The sequence below is a fragment of the Xenopus tropicalis genome, chromosome 7 (assembly GCF_000004195.4).
Source record: "Xenopus tropicalis strain Nigerian chromosome 7, UCB_Xtro_10.0, whole genome shotgun sequence".
Classification (NCBI taxonomy): Eukaryota; Metazoa; Chordata; class Amphibia; order Anura; family Pipidae; genus Xenopus; species Xenopus tropicalis.
In genome coordinates, this window is record NC_030683.2 from 78,560,239 (window position 1) to 78,580,616 (window position 20,378).

The 20,378-nt window shown below is 37.5% G+C and overlaps 1 protein-coding gene across 2 annotated transcripts in view; it reads right to left on the reverse strand.

The window, feature by feature from the left end:
* Positions 1-20,378, reverse strand: part of grik4 (glutamate receptor, ionotropic, kainate 4) — a 339,069-nt gene that overhangs the window by 113,781 nt on the left and 204,910 nt on the right. For both annotated transcript variants that reach the window (XM_031906130.1, XM_004916121.4), the window contains exons 3-6: positions 16,330-16,494; positions 14,767-14,864; positions 13,707-13,872; positions 9,368-9,546 (exon numbers count right to left, since the gene is read on the reverse strand). In XM_031906130.1, coding sequence (XP_031761990.1) covers positions 9,368-9,546; positions 13,707-13,872; positions 14,767-14,864; positions 16,330-16,494 — 608 coding nt within the window. The remainder of the gene's footprint in view (positions 1-9,367; positions 9,547-13,706; positions 13,873-14,766; positions 14,865-16,329; positions 16,495-20,378) is intronic.

The following is a 20,378-nucleotide window of genomic DNA, read 5'->3' on the forward strand; positions in this document are numbered from 1 at the left end:
AAGTCTTTATTGGTAAAAGCATTAAACTCTTCAAAAGTAAACAGACCCATTTTCTAATACAAGGATATTTGGGAATTCCACGTGTAACAAAGACTAGAATTTGATGACTTAAGTATGATAAAAAATCTTTTTTTCCCTGGAAATCCACTTTATGCTTAGAGCAGATTATTTGCTAATTTGTAGTTTTCCTAGCTACAGTATATGAATAGCTTCCTGTGATGAATTAAGAAAGCATTCCAATTTTAATATGTCCAATATAGAGTATTGAGCAGGGTTGAATATCTTTTGGTAGCAAATCCAAAAGTGTTCTGTAATCCATACAGATTTACAAAGACAAAGAGATGAACAGGGATGGATTCATATGAACAAGGTTTCTGTCATATGGCAGCAACCGTTTAACTGTCTAAAGAATGTTTAGAAGAAATTCCAAGGAACAAATTCTTTTTTTATCAATCTAAGAAGAGGTCTTGAAACTATTACCTTGTGAGCAAAGAAGATATGGTAGACACTGTACATGCCAATGAATGTTTGTTCCACTAATCCATACCACTGGTCAGTGTACCACCATATACAGGTGCTGTTTAATAGCTTTGTTTATCTTGCATTTATATTCTCCACAAATTCTGATGTCACTATTAGGGCAATGATCCAGCTGTGGTACACAAGTACAGCTTTGGTGTTGCCAGCTGTGTCCGTCAATGGCTAAAGGACCCATTGTATAGTTGGATGTTCAAGTTTGTCTTCAGTTTTTGAATGTAAAACATATGAAAGAATTCTAGCTTCCATGTATCTTGGTGGGTCCTTGTAAGCTTCCATTTCATTTGTGAAGACTTGCAGAAATTTCTTAATATCTTTCTTAACTGGTCCTCCAGTGTCTACATGTATGCAATGAACACTGATTTCGAATGGAGAAAAGCAGTTACTTACCAAAATTGGCCATGATTAGGGGTAACATACAAATAAACATATTATACTAGACACCTACATGCCAACTTTTAGCAGGCTCCACACATTAAAGTTCTGAAACAATATACTAAACATACACATATGAGAGAGTCCTGAGGGAAAAAGGTTAGTAAGGTAAGTGGCTTATTTATATACATGGTGTTAGAACTCAAGAAAAACACTTTTAAAAGGCAATAATAACATGCTATTTGACAATTTATTTGAAGGCATTAATTTGTTGTGTGTGGCTGGCATTTTGAAGCAGACATAAAATAAAAACAAACTAAAGGGCAGAGTTATGAACATATAAATTTGGGTTTCCAAAACTTGAAAACTTAAAAATAAATATTATGCATCTAAAAGCTAGCGAATTCAGGTGGAAATCAATAGTAGTTAGGACCCATAGGTTTAATATGCTCCTATGGCTTTAAGCGCTACACCTTCTTCTTTTCCTGTTACTGGATAAAGACCTATGTATCATAATTGGTATTAACATATACCCTATTATTGGCCCAAGGCTAGACCACACCCTACCACACTTTAATATATTGTTAAGTAAGGGGTGGTTCTTTCTTCTTGGCCTGCAGCATCTGACCAGAGTGGATGTCTCCAGGAAGCCTGGGATCCACACAGCCCAGAAGGTTAGGCCCCAAGGGACAAATACCCTTAGAGAAGTCGGGAGCAGGGACCCTGTGAATGAGAGTGTCAGGTACAGCCACAGGTGGGTGGCTGGCAGGTAGGAGCCTATATGCTGTCTAAAACGGATATAAAAGGTACCTTGCTTGTTGATGAGCAGAAAACATGTTGAGATGCTGAGAAATCTATTAAAAGGATTGAGCAAAAGAAATACAAAATCCATACAACGGGCCAGTGGTCAGAGGCAGGCGGCAAAACAATACAAGTCCGATAAGCAGGCAGAGGGACAGGACTGGCAGCAGGCAAGGAGGGTCCGAATAACAGGCAGTGATCAGGGGCAGGCTGAAGACAGGGAGCAGTCAATTAAACAGGCCAAGGTCAATACCGGGAGATCCAACAGAGGTCAGGAACAGGAGACGAGGAACGGGGTGAAGCGGACGGAACCAGGCAGGAATATGGACAGGAACAGGTGCAGGAACCAGGCAGGAGTCAGGCAGGTATGGTCACAGGATCACAAAAGGGCTTAATGAACAAGCAACCAGGGGTTGTTTATAACTGGCTTATAAAGCCCATTAATTGTCCAATTGCAACCACCTGGGCTTACTAAGGGAGGAGGAGCTGGGTCTGAACAATGAAGCAAAGAGGGGTGAACATAATGTTTAGGGCTGGATGCCCAAGGTCTCCAGTGGCTCAGTGAGGTAATGCAGAACCTGCCCAACATAGAGTCCACAGTTCGAGTACAGGCAGGTCCTGACAGAGAGAATAACAAGAATATCTCTTTTCATAGCACGTGAGATAGACAGCATATTTAGTAAGAGCAGTTTTTGGCTCCATCTAGGAGAATAGAGGATTAGTTCTCCTTTACAGGCTCTGCTGCCTTATTGTAGGGACCACGGTTAAGACACAGGTTGCAGGATAGTGTTTATTCCTAATAAGGTTATTCCCAATAAGGTTATTAACCTAAGGATACAGAACTACATCCCTATACTCTCCACAGTGGTGCAAGACTGTTGTACTTTACCTTTCACTCAATCTGCCTTGCTTAAATACCTTATGGTTCGTGAGTATATTGCTAAACCTTGCTTCATTGAGTTTGTATACACAAATAAATCGGTTGTTAATTAGTTCATCAAGAGCTCCTGGTGTCCATTTGTTTATTTATTTATTTACTCAATTTTTACACTTATACGTTGCAGTGGGAGGTGTAGTTATACAACCCTCTGTACGGTAACTTCCCCTTAGCAAAGGGCCATCCTGCTGAAAAGGAGTCCAATTTACCCCATGCTCTACCCATAGCTGGAATTTGTCTATTTTAGCCAAAAAGGGGTTAGAGTTGTATTAGCAAAATTCAAGCTTTTTCAATTTGAATTTTTGAGATTGATTTACAACTTTGCAGATTAATTTATGATGTTTAGAGTTTGATTTCACTGCTTTCGATTTGTCTTTTTACAATTTACATAATCAAGTTTTGGAAAGTTTTTTTTAATAAAGAAGCACGCATTTAAGATTTTTTTCATTTAAATAATAAGTAAACCCATTTTAATCTCTAAAATTACTCTAAATGGTGCACAGAATAACATACCTTTATCCCTGCATTCAGTTTCATGTTATTTCTAAAACACAAGCTGAAAAGTGCAGCTCATTTCAACTACTTCCTGGTCTAGCATGAAGCTCTGCCGCTTTTCTTTTCTTAACCTTTCTTCTCTCTTTGACCATGAAGAGGGTCAAAGAGGTGCCTGACTGACTCCATTTGTTGCAGGTGGTACCAAGCATGTATGTATGCATATCTTTATTTATAAAGCGCTACTTATGTACGCAGCACTGTACAGTAGAATAGATTCAGTTGCAATAAGTTAAGAGTCAAAGACACAAGAGGATAGAGGTCCCTGCCCCATAGAGCTTACAATCTATATGGGAGGGTAACAGACACAAATAGGCAAATATAAGTGCTGTAGGTCACAGTGGGTGACACTGCAATATAAGTGCTAGTGCGCAGTAGACACTACTTTGACCCTCTTCATGGTCAAATAGAGACCAAGAGCTCAGAAAAGAAATGGGGCAGCAATTCACACTAGACCAGGAAGTAGCTGAAATGAGCAGCACTTTTCAACACATGATCTAGAAAAACATAAGACTGAGTGCAGGGAGAAATTTATGTTACTCTGAGTGCTGTTTAGAGTCGTTTTCTAGATTTTAAAATAAAAAGGCTTACTTATCGTCTAAGGAAAAAACCCAAAAATGTGATTGAAATTTTTGATAAATCTGCCTCTTCTTGCCTAAGTCACAGGGACAAGACTGGCTTGTATAGTTTATGCTTTGCATGTATTTAAAATGAATTTTTATTTTTTTTTCAAGTTTAAGGGGGCAAGAATTTTTCCTTATTTAAAGTGTAAATGGAAAAAAGCTTTTCCAACCCCTTGAAGATATTTAAGAAATAAGCTATAGTTTTTAAAAAGCTAGTAATTCTGTGTCTATTTGTTTTCCTACTGACTTTAAGCAATGGAAGAAATATATTTGCAGGCACACCTCCCCCCTTGAACCCATAATGTAAACTCTATTTAAGTCTTGAGCAAAGTTTTTATTTAAGTGGGGCACAGTTCATATGTCCAACTTGAACAAATGTTGACTAATGTATAGGCTTATATTTCCCCCCAGCACCCATGAGTTTTAGAAAGCTGTTTAACAACATAAAGCTGTAATAATTGCATTTGTCTGTCATCCACTTCATTGTGTCTACAAAATACACTGCATTAAGGTTAATGTAATAGTCACTGAGGCTTACCTTCCACTGACACATTATGTAAAATATGCACTTCTCTCATAATGTTTCTTCCTCCTGTCTCCCATGTTCTTGCTAACCAACAGGCAAGCTGCATCCCAAGCACCCAGTGTACCTAGAGATAGCTGCATCTTTTCTAAGTTGTCACTGATTATTTGCATACAACGCATCCGTGGCTATGGGAATTAGAATTCTTCTCCCTGAAATGTATTTCATTGGCTTATTGTATCTCCTTTCCTTAATATAAAAAACATACAAATATTTTTTTCTACTGATACCAAAATGTCTTATATTTGAGAGTATATTGTTCATTTATAGTGATGTCCCGAAAAAGTAGCGAAATGGCGAAAAATCATGGAAACATGTTTATCACACAACTTTTATGTCGCGTGTCTTTTTTTTTGTCACCCACGTCTATTTTTTTACGCAATATGTCTATTTTGCCACGACCTCACCAATTTTTATGCGACTGCACCCATTTTGACACGACCACGCCTATTTTTATGTGACCATGCCCAATTTGACACAACCATGCCTGTTTTGAGGTGCAACAAATTTTTTCACTGTGAATTTTCGCTAAAGTTTCACAAAACAGTTCGCCAATGGCGAAATGAAATGAAATCACCAAACAGAATTAATACAATATAATATTGAATGCACATCACAAGTTGACATCAAAATGATTATTATTGATTTGCCTGTTAAAATATTGAGCAAAGTGAGAAGTGTAAGTCACATAAACCCTTTGTAAAGAAAAGTAATATGTGAAAGTAAATATGAATAAAAATACAACATAACACATGCTTCATTTATTAAAAGTAAAACAATACATACAGTAGTATAGGCTGAAGTTTTTTGTATCTAGCAGCTGTTTACTTGGAGGTTCTTAGTGATCAGTGTATTTTTTTCGGCAGGCAAGGATTTGTGGCTAAATTCCATATTTTGCGATCGGCGAAATTTTTTGCGAAACGGTGTCAAAAATTCTGCGACAAAAAAATTCCTGAGAAAAAATACCCATTGACTTAATGCACCTAATGCATTTGAAGATTTGATGCACAGAAGAAAAAACGTTGCATGGAAGAAAAATTTGTCTTTTGTTTTCACAGGTTTTTTTTAACATTTCACAAATTTTTCAGCAGTTTCACAATTTTTCACTCATCACTAGAAGCTTTGTATCAGTAATACAATCAAACAGATATAAATGGTACAAAAATATGGGGCATGATTGTGGATTCTCTGAGAAATATTAATATTACAGGCCTCTGATTTTTCTGCATTTACTATGTTCTAGAGCACTGATTTTAATGGTGGCACAGTCTCACAGCAATATGGGTTTGTCACACAGAGTACATAATATATCAGCATAACTCTAGAACCCATGGTATAGAACTCATAAGTTAGCTGTTTAATTGGACACCCTTCCCTGAATTTTTTTTCAGCCTAGTTGTGTAATTGGAGACTCTGCACCTTCAAAAGATCAAAACGATGTAAAATTAAGGACAAGGAAACAGGGATACATAAAATGTAAAGGGTAGACACGTTTTACTGCTTTCAATTGTTTATTAGATGGGAGTCACTTTTCTAAAGAGCTTTAAAACAATGTACATTGTAGTTGTATTAAATATATCGCTTTCACATCCAAAGAGGTCAAGTGCAACGGGAATCATGAGAATAAATGTGTGTGTAAATAATTTAGACAAAACTCAAAAAGGAAAATTCTGATATGCTTTAGCAATGGGAACAAGAGGATTCTGAAAATTCTTTCCGTATAAATGGAATATAAAAATGACTTATGGTAAAAATTAGAACAGTCTTTGTTCCATGTGCTTGAAAAGCCTTGAAATTGATAAAGCACAACTGAGAAAACCCATGTCTTCCAGAAATTATAATAAGGCTAAATGGATTATTTGTAGAATTGCTATATACTATTTTATATTCACTAAATTAAACTATTCTTTTAGCCATGTTTCTAGTACAATTAGGTAGGTTACAGATATGGAAGGCTGAGGTCAATTTGGCTATGTGGTTTTTACTGTAAGGACAAATGGCTTACTTAGTGCCAGCTCTGAGATCTTAAAATATAATCTTTAATGCCAGAGACAGAGATCAAATGATGTGGCATTTGCAAGGTGACATTCCAGTAACTTGGTTTTAACACACTACTTCATGTTCACTGAATTAAACTAACCGTATAGTTGCGTTTTTCATAATAAGCTAATTAGCTAAGCTACGGCTATGTGCTTCTGAGCCCAGTTTGACCGTTGTGGTTTATGCAGTTAGGGCATTCACTTACTTACTTAGTCCCATTTCTGAGATCTTAAAATGTTATCTTTGAATCCTGCAAAGGATAGGGCTTTGCAAGGTAAAATTGAGATAATTTGGTTTTAAAACAATTTTAATATTACTAAGAGACACAGATGTGCATGCAGTATGATGGCACATAAGGACTACAGTGTTTTCCAGACCGTGAGAGCAAAATTATTTACAGTTGTGGCAAGGAATAAATGCTCTTACTGTTCTCATATAATGTTCCCTGACTTAAAATGTAATATGTCACTGGTATGTCACTGCATTGTTTTTTCCTGCACAAATTAAATACCTGTAGCCCGAACTGTAATAGTGTAGTGATGTCCGAAATGGGGGAGGCCTGGGTGCTGACTGTAAATAGTATGCCTTTGAATTAGAAGTATGCCATTTTAATGGAATTATACCAAGAATATATAAAGACTTGTAAGTTATTGTTATGGTTTAGTTAACAATCTGCTTTATTTTTTACCATTTAGTGGCTCCATTGTCTTTTACTGTACAGGCATAAAAGAAGTATCATTTCACTATTCCAAGCCCTAATCCATAAACAAGATAATATGTATATTATTCAATTTAACCCTCTCCTCTACCCCATTTATTGTCTCTATCCCAATAAAAGAAGAAGCCAACCAAAGAACATTGCCTGATTATAATGATTATGCCTATAACAGCACAAAGATGAAGGGAGGTGACCCTATACCTCTCCTCTAATTATTATTATTTATATAGCGCCATCAATGTACGCAGCGCTTTGAAAGTGAGTACAAGAATCTTGAACTGAATCCTGTACATGACAGGTAGCCAGTGCAAGGATTGGCAGAGAGGGGCGGCACTTGTGGAGCGGGAGGAGAGGTGTATAAGCCTGGCAGCACTGTTCATGATGGATTGGAGTGGGGTCAGTTTATACAGGGGAAGCCCACAGAGCAGTGAGTTGCAGTAGTCTGTGAGATATGACAAGGGCGTGGATGAGAATTTTGGCAGTCTCATGAGCGAGGAAAGGTCGAATGTGTGCAAAGTTTTTGAGGTGGAACTGATAGGATTTACAGAGTGTTTGAATGTGGGGAGTGAAAGAGAGAGCCGAGTCAAATGTGACTCCTAGACAGCGAGCTTGTGGAACTGGGGTTCCAGGGAAACAGAGTTGGAAGGTGGGAAGATAACCAGCTCAGTTTTGTTCATGTTGATTTTTAGGTGGCGAGAGGACATGAATGCAGAAATTGCAGTTAGACAGTTGGAGACACGAGCTAGGAGTGAGGGCAGGTCTGGGGAAGAGAGGTAAATTTGGGTATCATCTGCATATAAATGTTAGTGAAATCCAAAGGAGCTGATTAGCTGACCCAGACCAGTGGTGTAGATTGAAAATAGAAGGGGTCCAAGAACAGAGCCTTGAGGTACCCCAACTGAGAGAATGGGAGACACTGAAGGAACTACTTTAGTGAGGGCAGTTTCTGTAGAGTGGTGGGGGCGGAAGCCAGACTAAAATGTCAAGTAGGGAGTTAGATGTTAGATAGTGTGAGAGTTTGTTATATACATGTTGTTTAAACAATGAGAAAATACTTTAGAACATGTATTGTAACATCTGTAGAGCACAAATCATTTTATTCACTTGCTTAACTATAACAAACAGTTATTTTAGCCACTCTCTGCCTCTGCTCCATATCATGATTTTGCTCGTTAAACAACTCTCTTTCTCGTTAAAACATTCTTTTTTTGCATTAGCTGATTAATCCCATACCATTCAGGTGTGAAAAGACCAGACGCCATAAAGTATCAGAATGCACAAAATAGGGAATTCTTTAATTGTATTTCACTAAATGACTCCTGTAGCAACAAAAAAGCAAATGGCACTCAGGACTACAAACAAGGGAAAACCCCTTTATAAAGTTTACTAAATGACTCCTGCCCTGAGGAGCTTACACTCCCCTGGTTACATTATAGCCAGGAGTTAAAAAGCACACTTCTCTGACAGAAAGGCAGCATTACATTTAGAGCTAAGATAGTTTCTATAGTAACAGGTTCATAGAAATAAGGCTAGACCTCCCAATTTAGACCTCACAGAGGAAATAAAATCTGCTTTCCTACTGTTGCTTCTATGGAATTATACAGTTTTTCCCAGGCTAAGGTTAATAATGGAATCTATTCCCCCGAGAAACTGCCACAGATCAGATGGGAAGTCAGACTGAGCACCAAGCTCAAGGGCTCCTCAAAGACTTGTCTCCCTCTGTGAACTCATTTTCAAGGGGGAACACTAGTGAAAAATTCATCTTCTTATCATTACTAACAGTGGGCATTTCAGCGTTCCACATTAGCTGAGATGCAATCATTGCTCCTAGGTACCTGTTCTGACCTTTAGGTACAGAGAAGGCATTTCATGTTGCTGTTCTGCCATGTGTTACCCCCAGACTTGATTAATGTGTTATTGTTATTAGAATAGTGTTCAGATATGGCTGTGCTCCTGTCAGATATGTCATTGTTTTAGCATTGTTGTCAATCATTTTCAAACAAGGTCAGTTTGTCGCTTTTAATATATACACTACTAAGTTTAACCTCAGCAGAAACAATTTCTTTTTTTTTTAATACAGAGATCTTGTTTGTTAAGGTCTAGATTTGCTCCACTTTTTGTTCAGCTCCAATTTACATAAACATGTACACAGCTCAATTTATTCATATTGTTGCAGATATAATGCACTGACATACGTGTACCTTCATCAGAATTGTGTGCGACATTGAAGCATTGGCATGGACAATGATAGTGCTGGTCTTGTCATCTCGGATCTCCTTCAAAAGCGGAGTAGGATCCCAGGTATCATCAAGCATCCTCACTGACAAACAATCCTTGGAGATGAGAAACTGACGGAGCAACTTCTCCAGGTTCAACAGACCTGCAGAGAATATGACAGAAATAATTTACCACATCAGTGAAACATTTTTTAATCTATTTAGAGTTGTCAAACTGAGCTGATAAAAGCTGCAGTAAGGCCAGGATATAATGAAAAGGGATGCTGAATAATTTTAGATTAAGTAAAATACAGATGCATACTCCTCCTGCTTATTTTCAGAACACCTCGTATATACTGCTACTGCATATAACAATGCCAAGCTATTCTGACCTTCAAGTGTGGTTAAAGGCCAAAAAAGATCATAAGGACACAGTGCAGAACACCAGTAAAGAAAGCTAGCCTGATTCTTGTTTGCATAAGAAAAAGATCTGAATGTCACATTATAAATCCCATATTAGACACATTTAGAATACTGATTTTAGTCCTGGTGCCTGAATCTTAAGATGTATGCTCTAATAGAATTAGAGGTAATGCAAGGGAGGGCAAAAAAAGTGATGCAGTAAATATTATTAAGAAAGAATGAATAATGTGTATAGCTTGGAGGGTAGGATGGAGAGGAAATGCTATTATCAAAGATATTCCAGGACCAAAGGAAAGATATTTTACCAGGAAAGTTTTCTATAAATATATGGAGTAATGATTAGCAAAAAAGTTGTAAATAACCTAACAGGATAGCTGGATTAAAACTTGTTCCGTTTACTAGGACAAACAAGATGTAGAGACACAAGGGCTGATTCGCTAAGGTGCGTTAAAACGAGCGTTATTTATTAAAAATTTTATCCCGTCTTATTTTTCATGTCTTAATGCATAATTCACTAAAAGGATATTTGCGTTAATTTAGACGCGACACTGTTCGCGTTATTTAAGTCGCGAAGACTGTTTTTGTGGGGTTTTTGACCCAACGTGCGCTAATTAACACAGCGTGCTACTTTTCGCGCACACGAAAAAACTTTTTTTTAAAATGACCATTTCCCTGCAAACTGGAGGCTGCATCACTCTAGGGCCAACACAGACTTGAATAAATCACACTGCAAAGTCCATATTGTGTTGCAAAAAGCTAATGAACTGTACTTTTCTATAATTACCGCCTGCTCCAAGTAGGTGTTAATTTTCGCACAGACTAATGCGATATTTAGTGCGTCTAAGTGTTTGTGAATCATGCGTTAGTATTATTTCTGCATGCTAATTACCGCAATGCGGTAAAATTAACACATTCGGTTGCACGCTAATTAACGCATGCGATATGCGACTTAACGCATGTGATAATACTTTAGCGAATCGTGTGGGGTTTTTTGCGTCTATTTTAACGCAAAAAAGCATGCAATAAGTGTTATCGCACTTTAGTGAATCAACCCTACAGTGTGTGTGTGTTCAAGGGGATGTTATGAAAGCCTTGGATATACACACAATGTGGTCTGAAACAAATAATCTGTATATATCAGCTGTGCACTACTACTTCTCAGCTTTTAGTTCTCTGTTGAGTTCTCCTCACGTAAATGTTTCAAACTCCTCCAGAAGGTGCATCCTTGTCTCATAATCTTTGGAACACTAGTGTTGCCCCACATTGTCTCTGCCTGTTTCTGTAACTGACATAATAAGTAGAACTATAATCCCCCTCTAGAACTGATACCTTTGACTACTTTTAAAAAGAATGTGAAAATACACATTAATGTCATTGGGCCCATATACTTCACCAACAGACAGAGCTCAAGTTACTTGAAGGGGCAGCATCAGTTTGACAGGCCCCTCCCAACAACACCAAGCTCTTCCCCATTTCCTTAAAATAATAAACCAAACCACATATGATATCTTGGATGAAAAGGCCACAGCTTGTTTATTAAATCAAGTAAATGTCAACCAACATACACCAACAAGATTTAAGTGTAGGGCAATTTACAATCACATTTATATAATATTTAACTATTAACTTTTGTAACATCTGATAGCCGCTGAAGGCTGCAAACAATTGTACCCAAGAGTGAGGGGCCCGCCTGCTGTCCTTCATAGGCGTGGCTTTACTTCTTTACTCATACACTGCTACATCAATTTAATACCTCCCCCCTACACCGCTACCCACCTTGTTCTGGGGAGGGCAGGCGGAAGCAGTTTAAGATAAAAGATAACACTCCTTTAACTTCCTTCCTCTTTTAGGGCAGTGGTACACGGGGAGATTAGTTGCGCCGTAACAAATCTCCGTTGTCGCAGGCGACTAATTTCCCCGCAATGCGATCCCACTGGCTAGAATGTAAATTGCTGGTGGGATGGCATACGCGTTGCTGTTGACGCAGCCGCCCGAAGTTGTCTTCAGAGGAACATGTCCTCTGAAGGCATCTCTTCCTATCCCCACAGCAACCCAGGAAACTACAACACCCTTATCCCTAGTTCCCTCCTTTCTAGCCCAATCACGGCCCTGTCATTCCCAGTTCCTGGCTCACTCCCCACAGGCATTCTGGATGATCCTAGTGAGCAAGTTTCTTTTAGATGTATGTGAATCACTTTTGGTTTATTCAAATTTATACTACAATATGTTGAAACTAGGGATGCACCGAACCCACTTTTTTGGGTTCTGCTGAACCCCCGAACCCACCCTGATGGATTCTGCCAAATCCCGAACCGAATATTAATTAGCATATGTGAAGGGTGAAAAGGGCTAAAAATCCCCCCCCCAAATTGTAACCCGTTGCGAATGCTAATTAGCATATGCTAATTTATGCTAATTAGGATTCTGATTTGGTTCGGTCGGGACCGTGGATTCGGCTGAAACTGATTCCATAAAAAAAAGGCTGGATTCGACCCGAATCCCAAACCGAATACGGGATTCGGTGCATCCATAGTTGAAACACAGAATCATTTTGCTTTGCATATGAACCTTTTAAAGCATACAGTAGTAACACTGCTTTGTTTTAAGTGAAATATTTGAACAAGCTGTTTTGTGCAGTGGGAAAATAATATCTGGTCAACTTACATCACGTTATTATCAGCCCAAAAGGATGAAGCCATAATATATTCAGCACTTTTATCATAGTATATTTGGCCTGTGACCATGCAAATATTATTTATTGTACTGATCGTTATTGAGGATAATCCCAAGGGACAATACATAAGTTTAGGTCTAATTTTAGCTATCTGACATTATAAGAATACTCTTTATTAATCTATTCTCTTCAGCTGGCTGAGCCTCTACTTTGAACTAAGAATTTACACGTCTGATGAGCTTGTAGGGAAATGCCTCTCTCTCCCCACCCACATAGTATTTTAATATTCTAACCTCCTTTCCCATTGTCTTGACAATGGGAAATGATTTTTATGGTGTACTTCTTATTTCTAAATTACACTGTTTACTTAGTAAACAATTCACTTTACCATTTAAAATTGTATTCTTAAACCAAGAAAAGTATTTTTAGCTGTAATATTGGTGTGTAGGCAGTCATCTTAGTGCATTGTGCCTGAGCCTGAGCTTTCAGAAGGAGTCAGCACTACACATTAGAACTGCTTTCAGGTAACATATTGTTTCTCCTACTCCCATGTAACTGGAGGAGTCCCAAGATGGACTTGGGTTTCTTAATATTAAGTGCTATTCTGATATCTACTGGGAGCTGCTATCTTGCTACCTTCCCATTGTTCTGCTGACTGGCTTCTGGTTGGGGGCGGGGTGATATCACTCCAACTTGCAGCTCAGCAGTAAAGTGTGACTGAAGTTTATCAGGTCACATGGCTGTAGCACCCTAGGAAATGAAGAATATGGCTAGGCCCATGTGAAATTTCAAAATTAAATATAGAAAAATCAGTTTGCGTTTTTGAAAAATGGATTTCAATGCAGGATTCTGCTGGAGAAGCTCTATTAATGGGAAAAAAAACATGTTTTCCCATGACAGTATACCTTTAAAACCTTTTTTCTCCCTTATCTAAATCATCTTTTTTTTGTCATACAGTTTTTTAATCATACGGTTGACACAATTCTCACATTCCTAATGCTGTAATATCTAAGTAAAGCAGAGTGGGGTGTTTCAGAGTGCTATACTGAACTGTCATGCAGTTCCCATTTTGGTCCCATTTGATAATCACTATATCATCTTTATAACCCACCAAATGTACTAGCTTAATGTCCTTCTCTGTTTTAATGTGGCAGCAAAATTGACTTGTTGTTTCTTTGTGTCAATAGTTGGCATTGGTGCAGTAGGTGCTACATAGCTGTTACTTACACTCTGCCTTAGCACAGATGAGACAGGCAGTGGTGCTGTTGAAAAACCGGAGCAGAGTTGCTACAGCCGCACTAATGTCAGTGTTGCTGGGATGAAGGTTCAAAGTAGTAAATCTCTGGTACTGAAATCTTAGGAATTCTTCAGTAGAGACTTTTATATGTGGTACCTAAAAGAAGACCATTAAAAAAATAAGAAAGTGTCATTCTTCATGGACTTGGGGTATATAAAAGGCAAATATTTGCATTCTTTTTATTTTTCACTTGTGGTTGACTTATGGATATATGAAGCTGAAGTGATATTTATTTCTTCTTTACTGATAAAGTGATGTTTATTTCTTTCTTAGCTTATATGAACATGTTGTTCAAACAGATTACAGGTTTTGTATTATTAAAGCTTGCACTGTCTGCTGGTCAACTGCCATAGGCCTTATATGTTATAATCATTTTACAAGAAGTCAAGTGGGCAAGGGGTAATGTATGACTTTATAGGGGCCAGGCCAGTCTAAAATAGAGAAAGATGGGATTTTCTCATTTTAGCCATAGTAAAAAGACCAAACTACATTTGCTACTAGACTGTACAGAGGTATAGAATAAAATATATTATCATGTATTCCCCTGTACTGAATACAACTGTTCAGAAAACCATCAGTGTATATTGTCTCATTTGATAACTAGAAACCATTGCAGCTCTGCAACACACATTCCACAACAAAAAATGTAAGTGGTATATCAAAAATAGCAGAATCAGCTAAAAATCAGCTAAATTACTGGAAAAGGAATGTATTGCATAGGAATCAATAGTTATAAGGAGCTTAGTCAAGAGGAATGATACTGCTGGTAAATGTGATGCATAATAAAGAACACTGTTGGACAAACTGAGGCCCTTAAGCTATCACCGGACGACTCCAAGAACCCTAACAGCCTTCAGCTGTCAATGTTATGGTCATATTCAAAATTCAACAACATTTTAAGGGTTCAAGGGTGCCATAGGCAGGTTTGTAGAATTTAAGCAAAGCAAAACACAGTTACAAATCTGTAACAATCAACAAGGGTGGTCTGACCTCCTTCTCCCCACAGATGTTGCTTATGATGGAACTCGATGAAGGGCTGTAAGATGGGCCCAATACACCCAAAACACCCTTAGGCAGAATCTGGCACACTTGAATAAAGAAAAAAAAAGACAAATTACTGGTTATGCAGTTGCCTGATATAGGCATTAATTAATAATAATTAAAAGTGACTAAAGTCTACTTTCTTATTACTGTCCAAGTCCCATTAGGGAAATTAACTATGGGATATGCCACCTGTCTACACAGAGAAGTTAAAGGGACAGTAACACCAAAAAATGAAAGTGTATAAAAGTAATTACTATATAATGTAATGCTTCCCTGTACTGGTACAACTGGTGTGTTTTCCTTAGAAAGACTACTATAGTTTATATAAATAAAGCTTCTGTGTAGCCACGGGGGCAGCCATTTACAGGAGAAAAGGCACAGGTTACTTAGCAGATAACAGATAAAACCCCATTATATTCTACAAAGCTTATCTGTTATCCGCTATGTAACCTGTGCCTTTTCTCCTTTTTCCCAGCTTCAATGGCTGCCCTCGTGTTGACATAGCAGCTCATTTATATAAACTATAGTAGCGTTTCTGTTGCAAACTTACCAGTTTTACCAGCGCAGGGCAACTGTACATTATATTTTAATTACTTTAAAAGACTTTCATTTTTTGGTGTTACTGTTCCTTTAAAGGTACAACATGAAAAGAGGAAAACTGAGGTATGCAAAACATTGGCTTAACTGCTGTTCTATTGAATACTAAGACAGGAATGGCAAGAGGCTTGAACTTTTAAGAAGACACAAAAACACAGTTTTTGAACAGTTAACAAATATACAACTTGAATGAATATTTGCAGGCCCCACACAAATTTACTACAATTAGCTTGTTGCATTCTTTGCAGCCATATGTTGTCCCTTCTGGCACACCCCTAAAAGAAAGTTAAGGTACAGAACCGGAGGTTTGGGAAGCAGGCACTTCATGTGTCAGTGAAGTATGTGCATTGTATGTAACTTACATTTATTGAAGCAATGATCCAGTACTAAATTGCACCATGTCTTTATGTATACTACAGGGCTCAACGGTGTTGTGTAGCATGTTATATTTATTGCTACAAGCTGTCAATGCATTAGTTGCTGTAAGAAGTCTATAGTATCACAAGTTGCACCATCTCTTTAAATACCAGAGTGTTGTTTCACAAAAGTTACAAGTACAAGTTCTACTGAAGAAGATGATGGTTGTTGGGTTGGCATAGGGTTTATTGTCTTTTTGAAATACTTTGTAGAAGAAAACTACTACTCTTTATTTGTTAATTATTCAATTATTTGTCATTTAACATTATATACATTAATGTATATAAATACATTGCCAAACAATTATATAAAAAACAGCTTTGTTAATTGTCTGGTTTCCAAGCTGGTTCTATAAAGTACCACTGTAACTGTAGAATGTGTGGCATAAAGCCACTTAAGGGCAAGAACATAATTAAAACTTTAAAAGCACAAGATTATTATTATTATTTTGTACGTCTTCAGATTTGATTTTTAATATTTAGGCAAAATACATACTGGTTTCTGCAGTCTCATACTCGCTGTCTTTCAGTAGCTCAAAAATGTCCACCTCTAGTCTTGCTTTGCCTTGCCGTTCTGGTGCCCGGTTAATACGGTTCTTGGCCAATGTTATGGACAGCCTCTCTCCTCTGCTGCATTCCATGGGATCATCCAGAATCGCAGCTGTGAAAGAGAGAATCAATTTGTAAGAAAGTTTTGGTGCCATACAATTTACAGACAATTGTTTATGTTCAAAGAGTTACAATGGACCAGTCTCTGACTGCTGACTACAATGTGTTGTAGAGAGCCACAGGCTGCTGGCTCCTTGGTCATATAGCCCTGCAAAGTAGCACAATAAATTGACCCAGATCACTGGGTGATATCACAAATTTTTCTTATTGTGTTAAATTGACATAGATTTAAATGAAGATTAGACAGACTGTGAGGGAAAGACAGGAAGGTGAAATAATAGTTATACAAAGCATAATGATAGAATAATTTTAATCAAGCATGAGAAAAGTCATGAGTAAAATTATTATACATTTGAATCTTACTATCTGTTGATTCTGGTAAATGCCAGAGGGGTTGCTGTAAGATGCCATAGACACTATAATCACTATTAATTGGGCCAGTGGGGGAGCTGTTTGGTCCTCTGTGTACTTGAAATTCCACAGCCTATTTTGAATGCCACAGCCTATTTTGAATCCCAGGCTGAGGATTGCCCTGTTGCATGGCAACCAACCCCCCTCCATATGACCCCTATACCACTCTTTAAATACCAGGGTAACCAAAAAGGCAGGAAATAAACGTCATTCCTTGTTGAAGGTTAAAGTTGTAATTTTAGTGGAAAACAAGGGAGCACATGTACTGCAACTGTATGGAATTAATGGGGAAACAAACACAGCAAATGCACAGTTTATCCCCCTCTGGATCAAAAGATAACTAAAAAAAAGATGTAAATCTTTTCCATTGATGTGCTGTTTTCCATTATTGTGTAGGACTTAGAGTTGGGATTCAGACAAAAGTATTTGTATGGAACAGCTTCATAACTGTTGTGAAATGTCTTCATCATGTCTAAAACAGAAGAATAATCCCCCAAACTATTTAAATTTTAGGCTTGGTTAAGAAATGACAAACAAACCATTGAAATACAATATCTGCAATCGCTATTTTTGCTTAATTCAGATATGCTAAACATAACAACAAGTTCTCACAAAAGGGTTGGTCTCACGTTAATTCTGCTTGGTTCGAAAATGCCAAACACATCACTAAATTCTCATAAATCAACCACTTTTTTTCCCCCTACTGCCTATTATGCACTCACAGCACAATTACAATAGTCCTATTGATTTTCCTATGTAAACAGTAATCAGTGGGACAGAAAAAAAGGAAATCCCATCAGGTTTTCGTTTGATGCCCACATAGTTCTTAGCATTATGGATCCAAATGCAGAGGAATAAACCAAGCTTTTTCATAACAAAGGGACATGATATCAGTAAGCACTAATGCTGCCTACACAGACCCTCAGAGGTACAAAGGTGCACATATGTTTTCTTGTATTGGATTGCTGGCCTTGGTACTCAAATAAAGGTTGTTCTGCTGAACTTTCTAAAATCTAAGTGTGACAAGATCGGTGTCAGCATGTCAAATGTTCTCAGGAGGTTTTATGTGTTTCTTACATGAGGTTGGTAGAGCAGAAAGAACAGAAAAATAAATCAACACAGATAGAAGTAATTGAAAGAACAGAGGACATTGCCTCACAAAGGAGGAAGCTTGAGCATGAGAAAGCACCTTAAGTTCCACATTTTTGTACAATGTAGTCAGGGAGGAACAAATCAAAGTACCATGTTTAGTACCATGTTTTCTAGAACTGGAGCAAAGCTAAATATTGAAGGACAACTGACACATAGGACTTGAAATGTTTGGCATGGCTTTATCCATATTAATAAAAGTGTATTTGTTTAACTGATTTCTGCAGATTGTTGCAAAAAATGCACAGTACAGTAAATATAGGATCATGCAAACAAAACTGGGTGGTTTCTGTTAAATAATACAGTTGTGGAATATTTATTAAGATCATCATTTACGGAAAGGAAAATTAAGACCGATCTGCCAGCCACTGCAAAGTGAGCCATGAAAAATGATAATTATTCTCTTCCTGCCTCAATCAAATGTAAGGAAATTATTTATCAAGCATATGCCAGCTCAGACATGTCCTATTTCTAGATGGATTGGAGAACTGTAGCGAAGGTGGGAGAAAAATTGATTTTGTGGTTTGTCTTGGCAGGGAGAGAGTTAATGGCAAATGTTCGGCATTCACAAGCAAACTTAGAGCCATCAGTAGAATTTTATGGTTGGTTTGAGTTAGCGGGATGTCTCAGCACATGCTTATTTGGCAGTGTTTTTGTCTGACATTTTTAAAGAGGATAAAGAAAGGGCTCTATTGTCAGGGAGGCAGGTCCGGACTCACACTGATAAGCTTAATTAAACAATTCACTTAGGCTCACGTTTTAAATTAGGTGTTAAAATACTTCAATCCGTCTGTTAATTACTTAACAGGAAGGATTCCATTAATCCTTTCTTGTATTTAGCTGGAGTTAGTGCCCCCTCCTCTGCTTAAAACTCTTGAGTCCTGACTGCAAACTCCACTTCAAGTGATCATTATCCTTCAGGCTCCATCCCACTGGTTGCACAGTATCTTCTCATTTTTATAATTCAGAATGTTTGGCTACACAGTCCTCATTTCTATAGTTGAATTGTTCAGTCCTTCTTAGTGCCAGATTCATTTTTTCAAAATAATTTTTTAAAAGACGTTTTAGGCATTGAAAAGTCATTATATTTTAATTTGAATGGCAAAGCATGGTTACTAAAATCCATTCTTCCTACTTGGCTTAAGGTCACCAAACAAGCATATCTTCTCCCGATATGCCCATCTAAGGTAGGCAATAACAATATCAGGCTAATTTGCTCGAGCCAAACAATCGAGTTACAATGATATGTATAGAAGCCGTTGGACCAAGGACTGCATCAATGAGCCGATACAGTCCCCGGGCCTATGGAAAAATCAAACCTGACCGATCAACACCTGGCCAATTTTTGCCTAGATATTGTTCGGGGGGCCCATACATGGGCGGTTAAGCTGCAGAATTGGCCTAAAGGACTTAAATCAGCAGTTTAAATCTGCCCATGTACATCCACCATTAGTTTGGAGTGAATGGCCCCCAAGAACTAGCAGGACTGACCTTCATGTTACATTCATAAGAGAGAAAAGGGTTGTTTTTTTGTTTTTATCTGTATATTTTGTTTTTTTTAGGTATAGTTAAAGAGACATAAATGAAAAGATGTAAAACAGAATAACATAACACATAATGGAATGAGTCATGAGAAAGTGCTACAAAATGCAATTGAGTCACGGCAGAAATAACTTTTACAGATGAAAAATGCATACATTACATAATATAAAGTTCTCCGGTTTCATCCCCTAATTAAAAATAAACAAAAAGGACCATGATTCAAGGCTCTAGTCCAAGCTTTGTACTTAATATAAGGCTCTATAAAAAGGGGGAGTGTTAACCTATATGGAATTTACTTTTTAGGTGGGATTGGTAGGATAGATATAGACCCAGTTTGCCCATATATTATCATGTTTAGGTTTTACCCATTGCTTCCACTTTAGACCAATAAGCCTCCAGGCACTATTGATATATGATTGGTTAACCTTTGTGGTGCCCTGGTAAAATTGTAAAAAATAGGGGCTTTCCTAAGACTTAAATTCAGGGATTAAGAGGTACTTCATTTAAAAAGTATTTGTACATAAAAGCTACATTCGCCCATTAAGAGGCTATCACAGGACAATGCCACAATAATATATATATATATATATATATATATATATATATATATATAAATAATTTTATATAGTCTATCTGGGGTTTAATACCAGAACACTTTGTTTCTATGGAAACCTATAAACATATTAGGATTAGAAGCGTTCTGTGGCTATAACAAGGCAAAAAGCCACAGGCAAAGTACTAATATATTTTCATTTTAAAGTAGGGGTTATAGTA